The sequence below is a fragment of the Cherax quadricarinatus genome, chromosome 30 (assembly GCF_038502225.1).
Source record: "Cherax quadricarinatus isolate ZL_2023a chromosome 30, ASM3850222v1, whole genome shotgun sequence".
NCBI lineage: Eukaryota > Metazoa > Arthropoda > Malacostraca > Decapoda > Parastacidae > Cherax > Cherax quadricarinatus.
In genome coordinates, this window is record NC_091321.1 from 33,817,515 (window position 1) to 33,836,114 (window position 18,600).

Consider the following 18,600-nt stretch of genomic DNA (forward strand, 5'->3'; position numbering starts at 1 on the left):
TCGCCAACTATGGCCTCACCTAAAATTACCAAATATATATGTCTCTTTAAGCTACTGCATTACAATGTAGAGCCCAGCTTCGAGCGCTGGGTCTATTGGTTTGGTGTTCGGATGTGGAGATAGAGCTATAAACGGCACTGAGAGCAATGGTTATGTCTTTACTGCTACTCGGCATTACATCACCACTGTGTATTTGAAGACATATTGCAACCACTCTTTAAAATTTTCTTTGATATTGTGGGTAAATCTTTACAGATAGAAAGTAGTCAGACGAATGAACAGAAACACTCGACCACTGAGACCAGCTGTGGTAAGCCAGCTATAGTGATTTCATGGCCCACCATCGGGCAATTGACTTCCCCACCTGCACTTTACACAATCTTGATGCTTCCCCTCAACAGGACCAATATCACTGAACGAGTCTTATTAAAACAGACTTGTGCCATGTTTTTATTCCATGATAAATATATTAACAATAACAACAACAACTCACGGAGCATCGGCCAAGGCGTCATCTTGGGTTAAGAAGGAACGAGGAACTAGTCCCTCCAGCCCATTGTCCACCAAACGACCAAACACCCAATTGTCATCCTTTTCCTTCAACACTTCGATCTTGTCGTTCCTGCTGAAGGCGAGAGCACCCTGGAAGGTAGACGTGTAGTCGCGCTGGGCTGTGAACACCCTTCCCTGCTCAGACACTGAAGATTCTTTTTGTAGCGAAGAAACGACAAAGAAATAATGTTTAATGTCATACTCAGTTTACAGTCGGCCTCACTCAAGTGGCAGATATAGCCTCAGTACTACTCTAACGTACAAGGTTGACTGTTAATGGGGTGATAATCACGATTGTAAGTCTGGAGTAGTATTTACACATTACTTTTTTGAGGCGAATCTTCATACATATGCGAGGAATCCCAAGAGTGACAATAAATTACCATGCTAGATTGTTTTTTGACTAACATGAGCAAGACAAAATAATCTACGCCTAGGAAGTGTAATTATCTTATTACTGAGAATAGCTTACTCTCAGGTCCAGTGTCCATAATATTCACTTGCATTCACCCTGAGTCACACTTGCGCGATTTTTTTTTTTTTGTGTGTGTGTAAAGTACTTCGATGTAATGAATCCAGAAACTTTCGTTATCGCAAGAAATAAACACTGAAAATTCTGAATACGTTTACTTCATGTTATTAAACGTTTTGTCTACAAAACGATCATGGACAATAAGACACAGAAATAGCATGAAACACTTTACAATAACGACGTTTTGCCCATGCAAAAACTGTATCAGCTTCATAGGAAAGAAAGCAGACGCCAGTTTTATTCGTTCCCTTGAATGAAAGTTATATGATAACCTTTGAGAAAATATTTAAGGACAATGACACTTAAAGAAGCACCAGTATTTATGTAGAATAATCAACGTTAATGATGTTTGCGTCATCTACTGTGACACTCATCTTCTTATCAACTGATTTGAGATTAAACTGGTTATAAAACATACACAGCGCTGTATAGCCCTTGTGGCTTAGCGCTTCTTTTTGATAATAATAATAATAATAATAATAATAATAATATAAAACATACAGGAACATATACGAGAACGACAAGGACGTGACATCATTGCCCAACTTCTCATATATAATATTCCTGAGTGAGCGAAATGTTGTTATATAAAGTGTTCTGTACTGTTTTTGGACTTTGTCCATCGTGATGGTACTGTGCAGCTCTTGTGTATATAATCTATGTTTATATCTCCATAATAATGTAATGTTATTATTAACTTGAAAATCTAAAATAATGTAAGTTACTGAAGTTACAATAATTTAATACTAAACAAACACAGTCAAATATATTTCTTTCGTTAGGTTCAGAATGATTTTGGCGAAATTATTGCATACACAAATTATCGATTGTCCTATATGGCAAGATGAGCGTTGCTATTTAAGCCAAGATCGCAAGTTCTGCCTATTCGGCACGACATATATATATATATATATATATATATATATATATATATATATATATATATATATATATATATATATATATAGAATTCGCAAACAGGCAAAGTTATTTACAAATATTATCTCTACGTCCACAGCAGGACTCGCAACCTGAAAACTCTTCATCAGGGTCTGGCTTGGTGGTAAAGTACCGTGTATTCTGTTGCAGATTTTGCAGGTTCGAGTCCTGCTGTGGACGTAAAGATTGCAAACAGATCACAGAACGGGTGGGGATCGAACCAATGGAATGCGAAAGAATATAGCATTATTTTACCTTAATGCATTACATTCCCTTGGATTCTGGTAAGAGGCTCTTGTTCCAAGGAACCAGAGTTATCTTTCCCTTGCTTGAATCGAATTAGAATGCCTTTCATTCCATATGCACTATTTAAACCAGGGTTTAGCTCCTTTTTTTTTAATAAAAATATAACAATTCCGAACATCAATCTTCAATGGTTGATGCATCGTATGAAATGGATGGAATGTTTCATGGGTGTAGGCTGTGTAGGCACAAATTTTATTGGATTTTAGGCAGTAACTTTGAAATGCATCATCTGGTCAGCTTTTATTTATTTTATTTATTTTTAGTGCTGATGTTTTCCTCAGTGGAAACTCTTGATGTTGTGTAAGTTATCATGTGTCAGTTTTATTAATCAAGATGACATTAGACACATATGTAACATTTGGGTATTTTTAATGTAGACGTTTCGCCATCCAGTGGCTTTAAAGTCATTGGAGGGCGAAACGTCTACATTAAAGATACCAAGATGTTGCATTTGTGTCTAATTTTCATCTAGTCGGTATTCTATACCATTCATGTGCTATTAATCAAGTTGGTTTCTGTGAAATAATTTGAGAGTGTCTCTTATGATCAGAAATAAGTCACAGTTTTGACCTTTATTTGGCTATCCAAAGTTAAATCAACTTATTGTTCTGTTGTGCCTAACATCTGTGTAACCTCAAGAACATTCTTAAACATTTGTGTTGTTTACGTCTGGTTTACATATGACATATATACTTTATTTCTTAAAACAAGAGTTTAGATTAATTTTATCCTGCGTGGGTCCCAGTTCTCTTTTTTGGGAAGAAATTGGTAAAAATGGAACTGCTTTTCATGTGATAATTTCTGAGTGCCGTATGTGATTACCTTCAAGCTTTCCATGCTCACAGCTTGATAATATAACTTCTAAGCATTCATACGATGACTAATAAATATTACTTCTGATTACCTCCAAATCTTCAGCACTAATACTTAACTGAATTATCAACTTACGCCGCACTCTACACTATTCCAATCGCATTCACTGAGGCACAGGGGACTGGGATTATAGAATACAGAGATATCTTAATCAAATCTTGCGGTGACTGAGGTACATCTTTAACGGACCCCAATATAAGGGACTTTCACAATTATGGTCAGAACCTACTTGGTATAACGTACTGTTGGGTAACTTGTTTATTGTCAATGTTTATTGCAGCAAAGCAGCAAACTGTGTATTCAGTAATTAGGTGTACAGTAGAGTAGTGCTATTAGCCTCGTTAGTCCGTTATATGGCAGGTTTACTCTCTCAAAATTACTTACACCGACACATTGATCGCAGACACGATATTTTCGTCCTGTCTTACACCCGTACTAAACCTGTCTTACACCCGTACTAAACCTGTCTTACACCCGTACTAAACCTGTCTTACACCCGTACTAAACCTGTCTTACACCCGTACTAAACCTGTCTTACACCCGTACTAAACCTTAGCTAAAGTGGAAATAATGAAGAATTAATGCCAGATCAGTTGCTTTATTGCTTACCTGAATTGCTTATGCCAGCTCTGAAACGAAATAAAATGAATAAATTATTATTATTATTACTATTATTATTAGTATTATTACTGAAATTTAATTATTGACTGTTGTAGCCGATGATGTCGTAATTATTCTTATTGATTATGTTGCTGTTGTTATAGTTGTTGTTTTTGTTATTGTTTGTAGTGATATTGCTGTTGTTGTTGTTGTTACCGTTGCTACAGCTAAATAACAAGGACATACTACCATGGCTGGAACAATACACAACCCGGTCCAAGTCGGACCGGAACCTCGTCATAAGCTCTCCTCTCCTATTTGTGTATTGTTACAGCTATTGTTATTGTTGCTATTTTTATTGTTTCTATTGTTGTTTTTGGTGTTATCTCTTATATTATTACTTCGATAACTTACAATAGCTCTAAAAATATATTGAAGTAACTGTTGTCAGTAGAGACGTTTATTACTAAACTCTCGAAAACAAAAAAAACGCTATACACTCACCTGCTTCCTCACCTGTGTATGAACTTGCTATAAATAAATAAATAAAAACGCTGGCAATATTAGTGACACACTTGAAGAAAGTCGCAGTGTGGGAAATAAACTGTCATATTTAGTGATTTAGTTCACTGATATAAATACTTTCAGTAGAGAACCAGAATGAGTCGTTATAGTGTTTGAGAGACGTATTACGAAAGTGGCAGATAATGTAGTGTTCTCACATTATTTTTAATTTTATATGAATGTGACCGAATTATTTTTTTTTTTTAAATCCAGGACCATCAAATTTCTTACCATCCAGAAGTGTCTGGAAACATACACTGAGTATCTTCACTCACAACACTGGCACTTTCTTAGTGTTTCGCGTCTCACTGGGGCGGTGGTTCTTAATCCAGGGGCGAGAAGATTTCAGGGATAAAGGTGAGCGGAGGACAAGTGCAAAATGTTGGCGAAAAAGAAAATGTTGCTTTGCAGAAAAAAAGGGGGAGTGGGGCATATGTGCTTACATTGTGTCATGATGTTTCAGCCACTGCGCAGTGACGCTATGAGCCTCATGCGCGCGCACGCACACACAAACAGAGGGGGCTCGGAAGAGAGACAAGGACAGAGTCAGCGGAGGACAACCAGAGCCGGGCAGAGTAACAAGAAGAAGCACACACAGAACCACCCTCAGAACCCCACCACCAAACACGCTATCCCAACACAACCCACAATTCATACAGCCCCCACCACACACTATGCTGTAGAACCTCACAGCACACTGCCAGGTCTAACACCCCCACAGACCCCCAGAACACAGTGTTAAAGAGGAGACTGAAGGTATGGTACACCAACGCTGATGGAATAACGAATAATTGGGAGGAGTGACACGAGTGGAGAGGGAAGTAGAACGGGCAGGACGAATGAAGCCAAACTACAAGAGAGGGGACAACACAGACATGAAGAATTTCCTGCATGAGGTTCATTGGGACAGAGAACTGGCACGGAAGTCAGTACACGAGATGATGCAATGTGTGACAACAATATGCAAGGAACCTGAGGAGAGGTTTGTACCCAAGGGTAACAGAAGTAACGAGAAAGCCAAGATGAGCCCTTGGTTCACTCAAAGATGTACAGAGGCAAAAACCAAGTGTGCTAGAGAATGGAAGAAGTATAGAAGGCAAATGACCCAGGAGAATAAGGAGAGCTGGCATAGAGCCAGAAATGAATATGCACAGGTAAGGAAGGAGATCCAACGACAATACGAAAATGACATAGCAGCGAAAACCAAATCTGACCCGAAGCTGTTGCACAGCCTCATCAGAAGAAAAACGAGAGTGAAGGACCAGGTAATCAGGCTACGGAAGGAGGGAAGATCACAAGAACGGAGAGGTGGGGTACACCATCAAGTGCTGGACACAATACATACGACCGAGGAAGAAGTGAAGAGGCTGCTAAGTGAGCTAGATACCTCAAAGGCGATGAAGCCGGATAACATCTCTCCATGGGTCCTGAGAGAGGAAGCAGAGGCGCTCTGTGTACCCCTAACAACAATCTTCACCACATCTATCGAAACAGGGCGGCTACCTGAGGTATGGAAAATGGCAAATGTAGTCCCATTTTTTTAAAAAGACAGACACGAAGCTTGTGAAGTTGATGAGAAGAATTCAATCGGACGAGGACCAGGCAGAACTACAAAGGGATCTGGCCTGGTCTAGCAACTCGCTCCTGGAGTTCAACCCCACCAAGTGCAAAGTCATGAAGATTGGGGAAGGCCAAAGAAAACCACAGACGGAGAACAGTCTAGGGGGCCAGAGACTACAAACCTCACTCAAGGAAAAGGATCTTGGGGTGAGTATAACACCGGGCACATCTCCTGAGGAGCACATCAACCAAATAACTGCTGCAGCATGCGGGCGCCTAGTAAACCTATGAACAGCATTCTGACATCTTAATAAGGAATCGACGTGTACGGTAGGCCAGTTTGGAATCCACATCTAGCCAAGCTCGAAAGGAAACTAGAGAAAGTGCTAAGGTTTGCAACAAAGCTAGTCCCGGAGCTTAGGAGCATGTCTTATGAGGAGAAGTTAAGGGAAATCGAGCTAACGACACTTGAGGACAGGAGAGATAGGGAGAATATGATAACGACATACAAAATACTGAGAGGAATCGACAAGGTGGACAGAGACAGGATGATCCAGAGATGGGACACAGCAACAAGGTGTCACAGTTGGAAGTTGAAGACTCAGATGAATCACAGGGATGTTAGGAAGTATTTCTTTAGTCAGAGTTGTCAGGAAGTGGAATAGTCTGGGAAGTGATGTAGTGGAGGTAAGATCCATACATAGCTTTAAGAAGAGGTATGATAAAGCTCATGTAGCAAGAAAAGTGACCTAGTAGCAGCCAGTGAACAGGGGGGGGGAGAAGGAGCTGTGAATCGACCCCTGCAACCACAACTAGGTGAGTACATAGGTAAGTACACACACACACACACACACACACACATAGTGTTTTAATTTCATAAACACTAAATGGTGCTATTACCCACATAGGTACAGTGGACCTGTCCTCCCTTTTACTCTATTGCCTCCTCTTCCTTCTTGTGGAATGTTAGGTAATACTGTGAAGTTTGACCCAAGGAAAAGGTGATCAGGAATACAGTCAATGTAGTAATGAAATGAGTTGCATGCAGCTTTAGTGATCGCTTACATCTTTTTGATGAAGTTATAAGGTATATAGCCTTCCTGGCCGGTGCGGGTGTTGCGCGCCAGCCACCAGGTTCCCACTAGAGGACCGATGATCTCGAGTATGTCCCCTTCCGTGAAACTGAGGTCACCTTCCCTGGCCGCCTCGTAGTCGTAGCGGGCCTTATACATGTGCTCCTCAGACTCACTCTGCCTCCTCGAAGACACTGGTCGTGAAGGCTTCGGCAGGGGTCCTGCAGATGAGCAAAGAGTTTGAACAAAGAATTGCACAATGAAGAGAAAATAAAGGAATAATGATGGCAAAAATTAATATGGCACACTGATCTTCCGTCAGTTCAGCCATTGGCAACCCTCTCAGGCGCATTACCGATAGAGAGAAGAGGAGGATAATCAGGAAGAAGAAAATATGAAAATCAGTAGAACGAAAGAATAACAGAAAAGAATAATAAGAATTGATTTTCTCATGACGCCATTATTAGAAGCTTCGAATGAAGTTCTGGAAGGGGATCTGGAAAATGTTCCAGAAGAGCCTCTGGAAGAGATTTGAAAAAACTCTTTAATAGATTCTGGAAAAACTCTAACAGAAGCTTTGAAGAAAGCTCCGGCAGAAGCTTCGAAAAGGGTTTTGGAAAAATATTGGAAGAAAGACTGTACAAGGCTCTGGATAACGTCTAGAACTGGGTCTGAAAGAGAGCCTGCAAGAGCCCATTGCAGAGGTGCTGGAAGAGGTTTCGGAAAAAGTTCTCAAAACATAATCTGAAAGGGAATCTAGGAAAGACTCGGAAACAGGCTCTGAGACTTCACAATCTTCGTAAGAGGCTCCTGAAGAGACTGGCAGACTCCGGAAGAGGCTTTGAAACAGTTTGAAAGTGGTTTTGAAAGACTCTGAAAGTAATTCGAGAAGAAGCTCTGGAAGAGGGTCTAGATGAGGCTCTGGAAGAAGCTTTCGAAGATCAGAAAAGACTCTGGAATAGCCTCTGGAGGAGACTTTGAAAGAGAGACTGACAGAGGTTCTGGAAGTCTGTGACAGAGGTTCGTGAAGACTATGACAGAAGTTCCTGAAGAGTCTGACAGAGGTTCTGGAAGAGGGGTCTAGTAGGTGAGGACATTTGTCAAAAGTCGACTAGAATAGTAAGTCCAACTGCAGTAAGAAAACAAAGAATTAATTGAAAATCAAGCATTTAGGATGAGAGTTGTTGACAATGTTTAAGCAAAAACTTCCTTAACATACATAGCCGGAGTGCAAGAAATAAAATAGATGAACCGAAACCTGGTTCAGTCCGAAAAATAGAGATATGTTTGCCCGAGTCACAGGGATGTTAGGAAACACTTTTTTAGCCTTAGAGTAGCAGTAAAGCTTAAATTTCGATAGAAAAAAATATTGTAGATCAGGAGGGGAAGAATGAAATATTAAGAAATTGCGAAAATATTATGAATTCTAAGAAGAGCGATAAGAGATGAAAATTATAAAAGGAGTCTGTGGGATGCTGACTCCACCTGTTTCGTGTCAATAGTGTCAAGAAAATCTTACAAGAAATGTGACATTTCGCTTCTCTAGCCCTCTAATGTGACAGTTTTATTTCAGCCTCGATAAAGAAACATTAGTATTTTACAAAAAAGTGAAGGAGTAAGAATAAGGTAAAGCTAAATACTTTCTTAAATAATATATTACCTGCGCGGTGCTCATGTTGTGTGTAGTTGAGAGACATAATGAACGAGCGAACACAGTGTTTCTCTTAAGATTCTTCAGTGGTTTTTGTTCCCACTCACAGGACAGACTTTTCACTGTGCACACTGTATCAATCCACCAATAATATGATCTCTTCTAAATTTCGACACTCTGCCATTGATTCACAGGTATCTGTGTCCTCGTACAGTGTGACACATCGTCCCAGAGTTCTTGATTCTGGATCCCTTCTCAGCTGCACAAATAAATTGATCACGCTAACACCTCGCTGCTAATAAAAAAAATCGAATTACTCTCATACACTTGTAATTAAATATAGCTTCACTGATATTGAAGAAAATTATTTCCGTACCCTCTTTTCATCACCTTTAATACGTAGTTCATTTTTCTGTCATGTGATCAGTTCTATACAAACATTCCCTTCTTCCCGTTATCCCCTATTCACACATGTCTCTTTTTTCAAGACTTCGATCACCACTTAACAATTAACTTCTTTTTCCATAGCCATCATCATCATGTACAGTTTTCCTGTAAGTCTCACAGATATTGTTTGCACCAGTTATGCACGATGTAGGTCTTCTGGGTAGCTGACAACATGTACGTCAGTGCTGGCTTTTAAAGTATGTCTGACATGGAGACGATATCTCTCATTGGTGATAGGTTATCTACAGTGGAAAAAAAAAGACAACGAGGACTGATAAAAATCTTCAACAGCAACAAAGCACATTCGTCACAATTAAATTGCTCCTTAGCCATGAATTTATAAATATAAAGGAGCAAACAAAAGCAATATATCAAAAACAGAGATACGTTTAGTGGTATCGTAACTTAACAATCAATAATTCTATTTACTTGTAAATTTATTGTGTTATGAACTCAGTGTAAGTTGTAATGAACGACTGTTTATGGATATTATGTTATGATTCACCTAGAAAATATTTGAGAGAATTAGCTACATTTCCTGGGCTACACTCCATGAATTTTGACACATAAGGGTGTTCAGTTTTCATTTGTGGCACCAGAGGCTGGTTCCAGACCTTGAGAACACCTTGTGGTGGTCTTGTCTAGGTTATATCCCTGAATATCATTGATCTTCTGAGCAGTCTTTTATCTGAGTCTTCCTTTCCTCTAACACTGTGATTAAGCTCTCTGAGCATATCTTGACAGCTCAGGTTCTATATTTCTGGCACTTGGAGGCGAACCTCAGAGCGAGGACAGCTAGGTGAATACATTTAGGCACCGCCTCGCACTTAATAGACAGAGGTTCGAGCCTCCGTTACTCCTTGCACTGAATGAGCCATACAGGTTTGGTGCCTCACTCAGTAATAATCTACCTGGAGGGTATTCCTGGGTGTTGGAGATAACGGCTATTTCGACTGACTACTATATAGTCGAACACCCTGAGTAGTTTCCTCTCTATTGTAGAGTAAAAATATATTTTCATAATATCAGGACCTTCTGAGGCACAAGTACATTTTTCTGCGGAAGTTTTAACACATCAGATAGTGGCAGAATAATCTGGTTGTCTGGATAAAAATAATTGTCTCTTTAATGTTGCCACTTCAAGGGGGGCTCCTTGGCGTGGTGAAGAGGCTCTTGGTCTGAGGAATTAGACCTGTTGGTCTCCTTCCTCAGACCGAACCTAATTACCCCCCAATCCCCCCTCCCTAATCCCATCCTCCCATCCTCCCTTTTTCTTTTCCTCCTCCTCCTCCCCCCCCCTCCCTATTACCCTTCCTCTTTTTGGCCTTTGGGTGTTTTTTTTTTTCCCCACAGGCGGTGGTGTAGTTTGCCGTGGAATCTGGATCGCCAGGGGATGTCCCAATCCCTCTCCGGTTTCCCGGGGAGTGACTTTGGGTATCTTTCGGGCTACGGGTGTATCTCTGGAGGCTGCCTTTCGGATTCCGGGGGTGGTGACCAAAGGAGGTATGCTTTGTGGTGGATATCCGGCCACCCTCTCTTTTGTCCACCGAGGTAGCTCGGCAGATGTGAGGTTGCTATCCTGGATTGCTGGTTTACTGGCATGATGGGTAGGGTATGGCACAGGTTCCATGCTGCATCTACGCTACTTGCGGTGCTGAGGTCCTCTTGGGCATGGAGGGAGATTTCTGGCCCTCTCATTCCTCCTAGGAACTATCCCTCCCCAGTTCCCCCTTTTTTATTCTTTTTTTTATTTTTATTTTCTTTTCTTCTCTCTTTTTTTTCTTAAAAACGAAAAGAAGTAACCTAACCATGGAAGCCCTAGTCCATGAACCTGCTACCCCCGGGCCCCTTCTTGATACCGCACCCCGTTCTGACCCCGCCTCATCTCTGGACCACTCTTCAGACACTCCTAATGCTTCTGTACCTCTTGCCGGTGCTGTTTCCTCACCCGCTTCAGGTACTGAGGTCTCGACTGACTCCTTCGATTTATCTGACCTCCGCTCTCCTTTGACTATGCTTCCGGCCTCTCCCTCCATGGTGCGGCAATTTTCGAATCGCCGGCCCGTTCCATGTCGGACCAACTCTGGTCCCACTCCTAAGCACCAATGACAATTACCTGCTGATGATACTTCTCCACCTTCTCGTTCTTCTCAGAAAAGATCGACACGTCCTGCACTCCCTTTCCACGCTCAGTTTCAGAATGCACAATGGACTAAATTCTTCACTTTACGACCGACTTCCTCTATTGCCTATCTTTCTGACCATAGTATTGGCAAGACACTCCTACGCCATGTTGGTAAAGATATTTCTTTTCATGCTCTTAAGAGTGGTACATGCATCATCACTGTACAGAATGCCACCCAAGCTCATGATCTTTCTCTTCTTTCCCATATCGATACTGTTCCTGTCACTATTGAAAAACATCATTCCCTCAATTCTTGTAGTGGTACAGTCATTCTGCCCCATACCATAGTTCAACAAAATTTCGAGACATGTGGCAATGACATTCTTGAACAGCTGGAACTCCAAGATCTCCCAATCCTCAAGGTAGACACTTATGAGCTTCCTGCCCATGGGTGGAGACAATACCCTAGCAATGTGGCTCGTTTAATTTTTGACAGCCATGAACTCCCATCCTCAGTTTATGTAGCAGGACATTGGTTACAAGTTCGAAAGGTGATCCCTACACCGCAACAGTGTAGAAATTGCTGGCGATTTGGCCATCCAGTGAAATATTGCAGATCTGTAGCCGAATGCCCAGTCTGTGGTGCCGATAACCATTCTCATACGTCTTGCAATTGACCTCCCTCTTGCCTTAATTGTCATGAGGCTCACCCTTCGTACTCTCGCCGTTGCCAAGTCTACTTAAATGAGCGGGAAATCCGTTACCTCAAAGAGGCAGAAGGTCTCCCTTATGCCATGACCATTTCTCATCTCCGCCTCCAAGGGAAACTACCTCGTGTTTCTTATTCCCGTGTTTCAAAATGTCCCCCCACTTCTGGGATCCCATCTTCTGCAGCCTCCTCTGTGGTTACCTCTCCCATAGTCACTCCTGTATCTAATTCTTTTGCTGTCCTGGGCTCAGACGTCCCTACTTCAATGCCTCAGTCTGTTCTCGCTTCTTTGTGTTCTCCCTCACAAGCCTCGGTATCGACGAGATCTCGTACGACACCTCCCAATCGTCCCTCTACTTCTCAGAAGTCAAAAAAAGGTCCTCTAACCCCTCCTTCCCTTCTTCCACTTCCTCATTTTACCTTCCCTGTCTCTGTACCTGGTTCTTCTCCTCTCACTAGCTCTGTTACAAGTGTAGAGGTTCACCCTCCTCCTCGTACTGTACCTTCCTCCCCTGTTCCCTCCTAAGTTTCTTCCTCTTCTGCCACCTCCCAGGTTTCTGCCTCTTCTGTCCCCTTCCATGCTTCTTCTCCAGTTCCCTCCACCCTTTCGCCTTACCCTACCTTGGTACAGTCCATTACAGTTCCAATCTTTACTCATCCTCTCCCTACCATCTCCAACATTGTCTCCCATATGACGTCTCTGAATTCCAAAACACTTGAAGCAATCTCTGAATATATTGCAGAGACAAAACCATCAATGGACACTGATCCACCCTCTGTTCCTTCTCTCTCCTCTCCTCCATCTGCGCAACTCCTTTCTTCGCAGTGCACCGTTCCTTCGCTGCTTGAACGTTTTCCAATGTCACCGCATGTGGACTTTTCTAAACCCCTCTAGTCCATAGGAACCCTTACCTGCGGATTTCAGGTATCTTTATTGTTGCCAATCATGGCCTATTTACAGTGGAATATACGCGGCCTCAGGGGTAATCTGGGTGAGCTTCATATGTTACTCTCCCAGTTTTCTCCTGTTGGTGTTTGCTTACAGGAACCAAAATTACACTATGCTGTTATCTATCCCATCTCAGGCTATAATTTATTGTATTCTTCAGATCCTTTTCCTGATGGGACCTTTAATGAAAGTGCCCTTCTTCTATGCACTGATATTCCGTACCATCAGTATTTGTTCATACTTTGCTGCATTACACAGCAGCCCGTATCCACTCGCATAGGTGGTATACGCTCTGTTCTTTATATTTCTCTCCTTCTCGGGCATTATCTATCCCGGATATTGCCTTTCTTGTTTCGTCATTACCACCACTGCTTCTGTTACTTGGCGATTTTAATGCCCATCATTTCCTCTGGGGGGTCTCACTGTGATTCCCGTGGCATTCAGTTAGAAGCTTTTCTTGCTACCCACCCCCTCCATGTTTTAAATACAGGTACTCGCACCCATTTTGATCCTCGGACTCACACTCTCTCTTGCATAGATCTCTCAGTCTGCTCTTCCTCTGCCGCATTAGACTTCACCTGGTCTGTTCTCCTGGATTTACATGACAGCGATCATTTCCCAATCATTCTTACTTCCCCTTCATATTCACCACCTCTTCTTATCCCATGCTGGCAATTTGATCAGGCAAATTGGAACCTTTACTCACAACTAACTGTTTTTAGTGAGGTTTCTTCTTCGTCCTCCATTGATGAGCTTTTACACCTCTTCTCATCCTCCGTTTTAACCGCAGCTTCTCATTCTATACCCCAAACTTCGGGCAGGCATTCTCAGAAATGCGTGCCTTGGTGGTCTCATGCTTGTGCTCGTGCAGTACGTTTGAAACACGCTGCGTGGGGCAGGTACCGGTACAATAGAACCATGGAAAGACTTCTTGATTTTAAGCAGAAGCGTGCGATCGCTCGCCGTGTCATCCGTAACGCTAAACGCAATTGCTGGCGAGATTATGTCTCCACCATCACCTCTGCTTCCTCTATGAGTGCAGTCTGGAAAAAAGTACGAAAACTGAGTGGTAAATATTCCCCTGACCTGGCTCCTTTTCTGCGGGTTGCGAGTGTTGATATAGCAAACCCACTAGATGTTGCCAATGAAATTGGCAATCATCTGGTCTGTATTTCTCAGGGGCTCCATCTATGCCCCTCGTTTCTTTCCTCAAAGTCTGCCAGAGAGTTAGCACCCTTGGACTTTTCTTCTCTCAGAGAAGAACAGTATAATGTGCCTTTTACACTTCAAGAACTGGAGGCAACACTCTCAGCTTGCCGATCATCGGCAGCTGGGCCCGACGACATTCATATTCGTATGCTACAACATTTACATCAGTCAGCCCTTACAGTCCTATTACGCCTTTTCAATCTTATTTGGTCACAAGGAGTTCTTCCACAGCAGTGGAAATCTGCCATTGTTCTCCCTTTCCGCAAACCGGGTACTATGGGACATGAAGCCTCCCACTATCGTCCCATTGCTCTTACTAGTGCAGTTTGCAAAGTGATGGAACGCCTGGTAAATAGACGTTTAGTGTGGTATTTAGAGACACACAACAGTCTCTCCACTCATCAATATGGCTTTCGTAAGGGACGTTCTACCATCTATGCCTGTGTCATCATTTGTGGTTGTCTCAGACTCCCTTAGTGCTTTACAGGCTATACAGAAATTTGATACACCTCACCCCTTAGTCCTCCGTATCCAACTTTGGCTACGCTGCATCTTTACCAAGCATAAAGATCTTGTTTTTTGTTGGGTCCCTGGTCATGTTGACGTACAGGGCAATGAACAGGCAGACACTGCTATGCGGTCAGCAGTACATGACCTACCAGTTTCATATAGAGGTATTCCATTTATGGACTATTTTGCTGCAATAGCTATCCACCTTCACACCCGTTGGCAACAACGTTGGTCTACTATGCTCGGTAACAAACTTCAATCTATTAAACCGAGTATAGGTTACTGGCCGTCTTCTTGTCACCAGTGTCGAGGTTGGGAGACTACTCTCTCCTGTCTTCGCATTGGCCATACTCGTCTTACTCATGGATATCTCATGGAGAGGCGCCCTGCTCCTCTCTGTGAGAATTGCCAGGTTCCATTATCAGTCAGACTGCCCACTTTATCATCGAGCATGCAGAATTTACCTCCGTCGTCGTATTCGCTCCGCTGCTCTCTCTTTACCTTCCCTTCTCGCTGATGGACCCACCTTTCATCCGGACTCTCTCATTGACTTTTTGACAACAACTGACTCACTTCACTAACTCTGATACCTTCAGCCCTATCTACCTCAATCTCTTGCTACCCTCTACCCCCGCACTATCCCCTGCCCCACTGTTTTCTGTAACCTACTGATCATCCCTCCCCCCTTCTGCCGCCCAGTACCCTCGCTTCCTTCCCTACCCTGCAGCACTGTATAGCCCTTGTGGCTTAGCGCTTCTTTTTGATAATAATAATAATAATAATACTAATATTTAATGTTGCAAGAAAGTGATGAACTACTATTAAGGTGCTGAGTCATAGCCTGACCCTCAGTGAGGAGGCTCTCCACCAAATGTCACTTGTAAAGAAGTCAATTTTCATATTGGATTGGCTTTGGTTCTTGGACAAAGTTCTTGAATCTGCAAACAAGTCTGACGTCAAAGGATGTCAGGAATAGTTGGTAGCTCAGCTGGTGGGGCGGAGAAATGAGTCTCGTAGACCACCAAACAGGGGAAACATTTTTCTGAAAGGAACCGGTGAAGTGATCAATTGGTGTCACGTGAAGTTAGAGCTGGCATTACCCATGCCTATGTGATACTGGTTCAAAAATTGGGAACATTATGGCTAGAGTGAAATATTTCAACTCTCTAAGGCCATCTCACTGAGCTCGTGGCCAGCCTTAACCACCACATATCACGTCGATGCCGTATATTACCGCAAAAATGTTAATTTTATCCTAAGGGCTACTCTTGGAGAGAAGTCACGGGTGACGCTACGGTCATGGGTGACGCTACGGTCATGGGTGACGCTACAGTCACGGGTGACGCTAGTCACGGGTGACGCTACAGTCACGGGTGACGCTACAGTCACGGGTGACGCTACAGTCACGGGTGACGCTACGGTCACGGGTGACGCTACGGTCACGGGTGACGCTACAGTCACGGGTGACGCTACAGTCACGGGTGACGCTACAGTCACGGGTGACGCTACAGTCACGGGTGACGTTACAGTCACGGGTGACGTTACAGTCACGGGTGACGTTACAGTCACGGGTGACGTTACAGTCACGGGTGACGTTACAGTCACGGGTGACGTTACAGTCACGGGTGACGTTACAGTCACGGGTGACACCACAGAGAATCCTTCAGAGGAATTTGCCAAAGGGAGTAGTAAAGGAGTGGTCAAACTACTGTCACTTCAAGAGACATTAACAGTGCTCTTGACAGGATGTCACACCGGGGGATTCACTGTCTGAGTCGGACTTGTCAGTGGCACTCATGGCAAGCAACATGTGATTTCTCGTATTGTTTTCCTCATGTGTGAGCCAGGAATTCTCTCTCTCTCTCTCTCTCTCTCTCTCTCTCTCTCTCTCTCTCTCTCTGTCTCTCTCTCTCTCTCTCTCTCTCTCTCTCTGTTACTGTGTCGTTGCTCCAGCAACTTGTGTTGTGGCTCGTCTGAACCTCAAGACATGCCTTGAACACGACGGTTTTCTCGCCGCAATGTCTAGTGCTGCTGTATCTTTTCTTCTGAGTATCTCGCTTAGAACTTCCTTCATCGCCTGGAATAAAGGTTTTAAAGGTACAAACGTCCAGCAGGTGTCTAGGTACTACACCGCAATGGGATCCAAACTCAGTCTTGGCCTGGATAAAGCCAAGGGAACATACCTCTCTCATATTGTGTTCATATCTAACACTGGTTTGGTTGGTGCACTTCCGCTGAGAATGGTTATTCTTATGCTTAGAGATTTTTGAAAGAGGTTGCGTGTCTTTGACACTAGTTAGCTCCAAGTCTCAGACAAAGTTTGGATCCTATTGCGGTGCAGTACCTAGACACCGCTGTAATCAGTAATCGTATTAAGCTGGACTCTGTTTATGCTTTAGGGAAGTTCTTCTACCCATATAGAGGATCTGTTAATGGTCCCTGGTATGGTCGGCAACGTCGTCTACTAGTCTCTGGCTCAGTGATAGCTTGTTATTAGCTGAGATTTCAGTATGTCTATACTTTAACATAGAATTCTGGCTTCAAGGATTATTGTGTTTTAAGTTATATATAGTCTCAACTGGTATCTAATACGAATCTGTTTTTGAGACGATAGTTTCACTTGATACATTTCGGAACTTTCATGTAAATATATTATTGTATAAGACTCGTGTCATTGAGTATAAACATTGTAAAGAAACATTTAAAAGTAAGTCGTATGTCGACTGTCTTCCGTATAAAGTGTATCTTTGTGTTACACTGCAAGAGAGAACTTTGTATCATACAGTAAGTTTTTATATGAATTCTTTTGTATTAAAGATCATAAATTTTATTTAGTCGGATCCGTCTCCTAATTATAATTCCCAAATTAAATAGGCATCTCTGTCCAAGGACAAGACCAGAACTTGATTCGACATCTTGTTACAGAAAAGGGCCAAAACAGGCCTATAGACATGGCCCCTGACGTAACACAGGGATCAACGCCCCCGCAGCCCTGTCCATGACCAGGCCTCCCGGTGGATCAGGGCTTGATCAGTTAGGCTGTTACTGCTAGCCGCACGTTCCGGGACATAACTTGAAGACAGGAGAGCTATGTCCTGGAATTTGTATTGAAAAAGCCACTGGATGGCGAAACGTCTACAATAAAGATACCCAGATGTTGCACGTGTGTCTCAATTTCATCTTGTCAGTATTGTATACCATTCTTGTACAACCTGTCAGACACTGCAACATCTTGGAATCTTGATTCTGAGGACATGCACATAATCTTCACGACTACGACAACTACTACTACAACTAACCCATCTCTTTGGGTAGGACCTACTTCCACTGGGAAATCCCGCCTACCAGTGACTATGCCCTCGTCTGCTACCCGTCCCATTTCCACCTGACGTTACTATATAAGCGTCAGGCGCCTTGCTTCTGCTTCAGAATCTCCACGACTATGGTGTTCTTCGCACCTACTGCTAGGTTGAGGGACTGATTACATCATCTTCTGTACATAGTTCTCCTGTCTTCAAGTTATGTCCTGGAATTTGTATTGAAAAAGCCACTGGATGGCGAAACGTCTACAATAAAGATACCCAGATGTTGCACATGTGTCTCAATTTCATCTTGTCGGTATTGTATACCATTCCTGTACAACATGTTGATGCAGTAATGGGAGTAGCAGGAGATGCAGTTTAATGTAGACAAATGCAAAGTTCTAAGCATTGGAAAGGAAAACAACCATGACACTTATAAACCAAATAAAGTAAATCGTAATATCACTGATTACTAAAAAGATTTAGCAGAAATCTAAAACCAAAACAACAGTACGTAAGTGTTCTCAGCAAAGCGAATATAATTATTGGTTTTATATCAAGAAGTATAAACAACAGGAGTCTTCAGGTTATTCTTCAACTCTATATATCCTTGACTCACGAAATCGTAATGACACGATTGCAAACAAACCATACCCCGGCCGGGATTGAACCCGCGGTCAGAGAGTCTCAAAACTCCAG

The 18,600-nt window shown here is 42.7% G+C and overlaps 1 protein-coding gene across 3 annotated transcripts in view; it reads right to left on the reverse strand.

The window, feature by feature from the left end:
- Nucleotides 1-9,313, reverse strand: part of LOC128692567 (tyrosine-protein kinase FRK) — a 55,467-nt gene extending 46,154 nt beyond the window's left edge. Inside the window, exons 1-5 of one of the 3 annotated variants that reach the window (XM_070090081.1) lie at nucleotides 9,216-9,311; nucleotides 8,660-8,945; nucleotides 6,992-7,220; nucleotides 3,812-3,831; nucleotides 494-707 (exon numbers count right to left, since the gene is read on the reverse strand). In XM_070090081.1, the coding sequence (XP_069946182.1) occupies nucleotides 494-707; nucleotides 3,812-3,831; nucleotides 6,992-7,220; nucleotides 8,660-8,696 (500 nt within the window). In that variant the 5' untranslated portion in view covers nucleotides 8,697-8,945; nucleotides 9,216-9,311. Of the gene's footprint in view, nucleotides 1-493; nucleotides 708-3,811; nucleotides 3,832-6,991; nucleotides 7,221-8,659 lie in introns of all 3 variants that reach the window. The other 2 variants (XM_070090082.1, XM_070090080.1) reach the window with 2 other exon arrangements.
- Nucleotides 9,314-18,600: the final 9,287 nt, after the last annotated feature.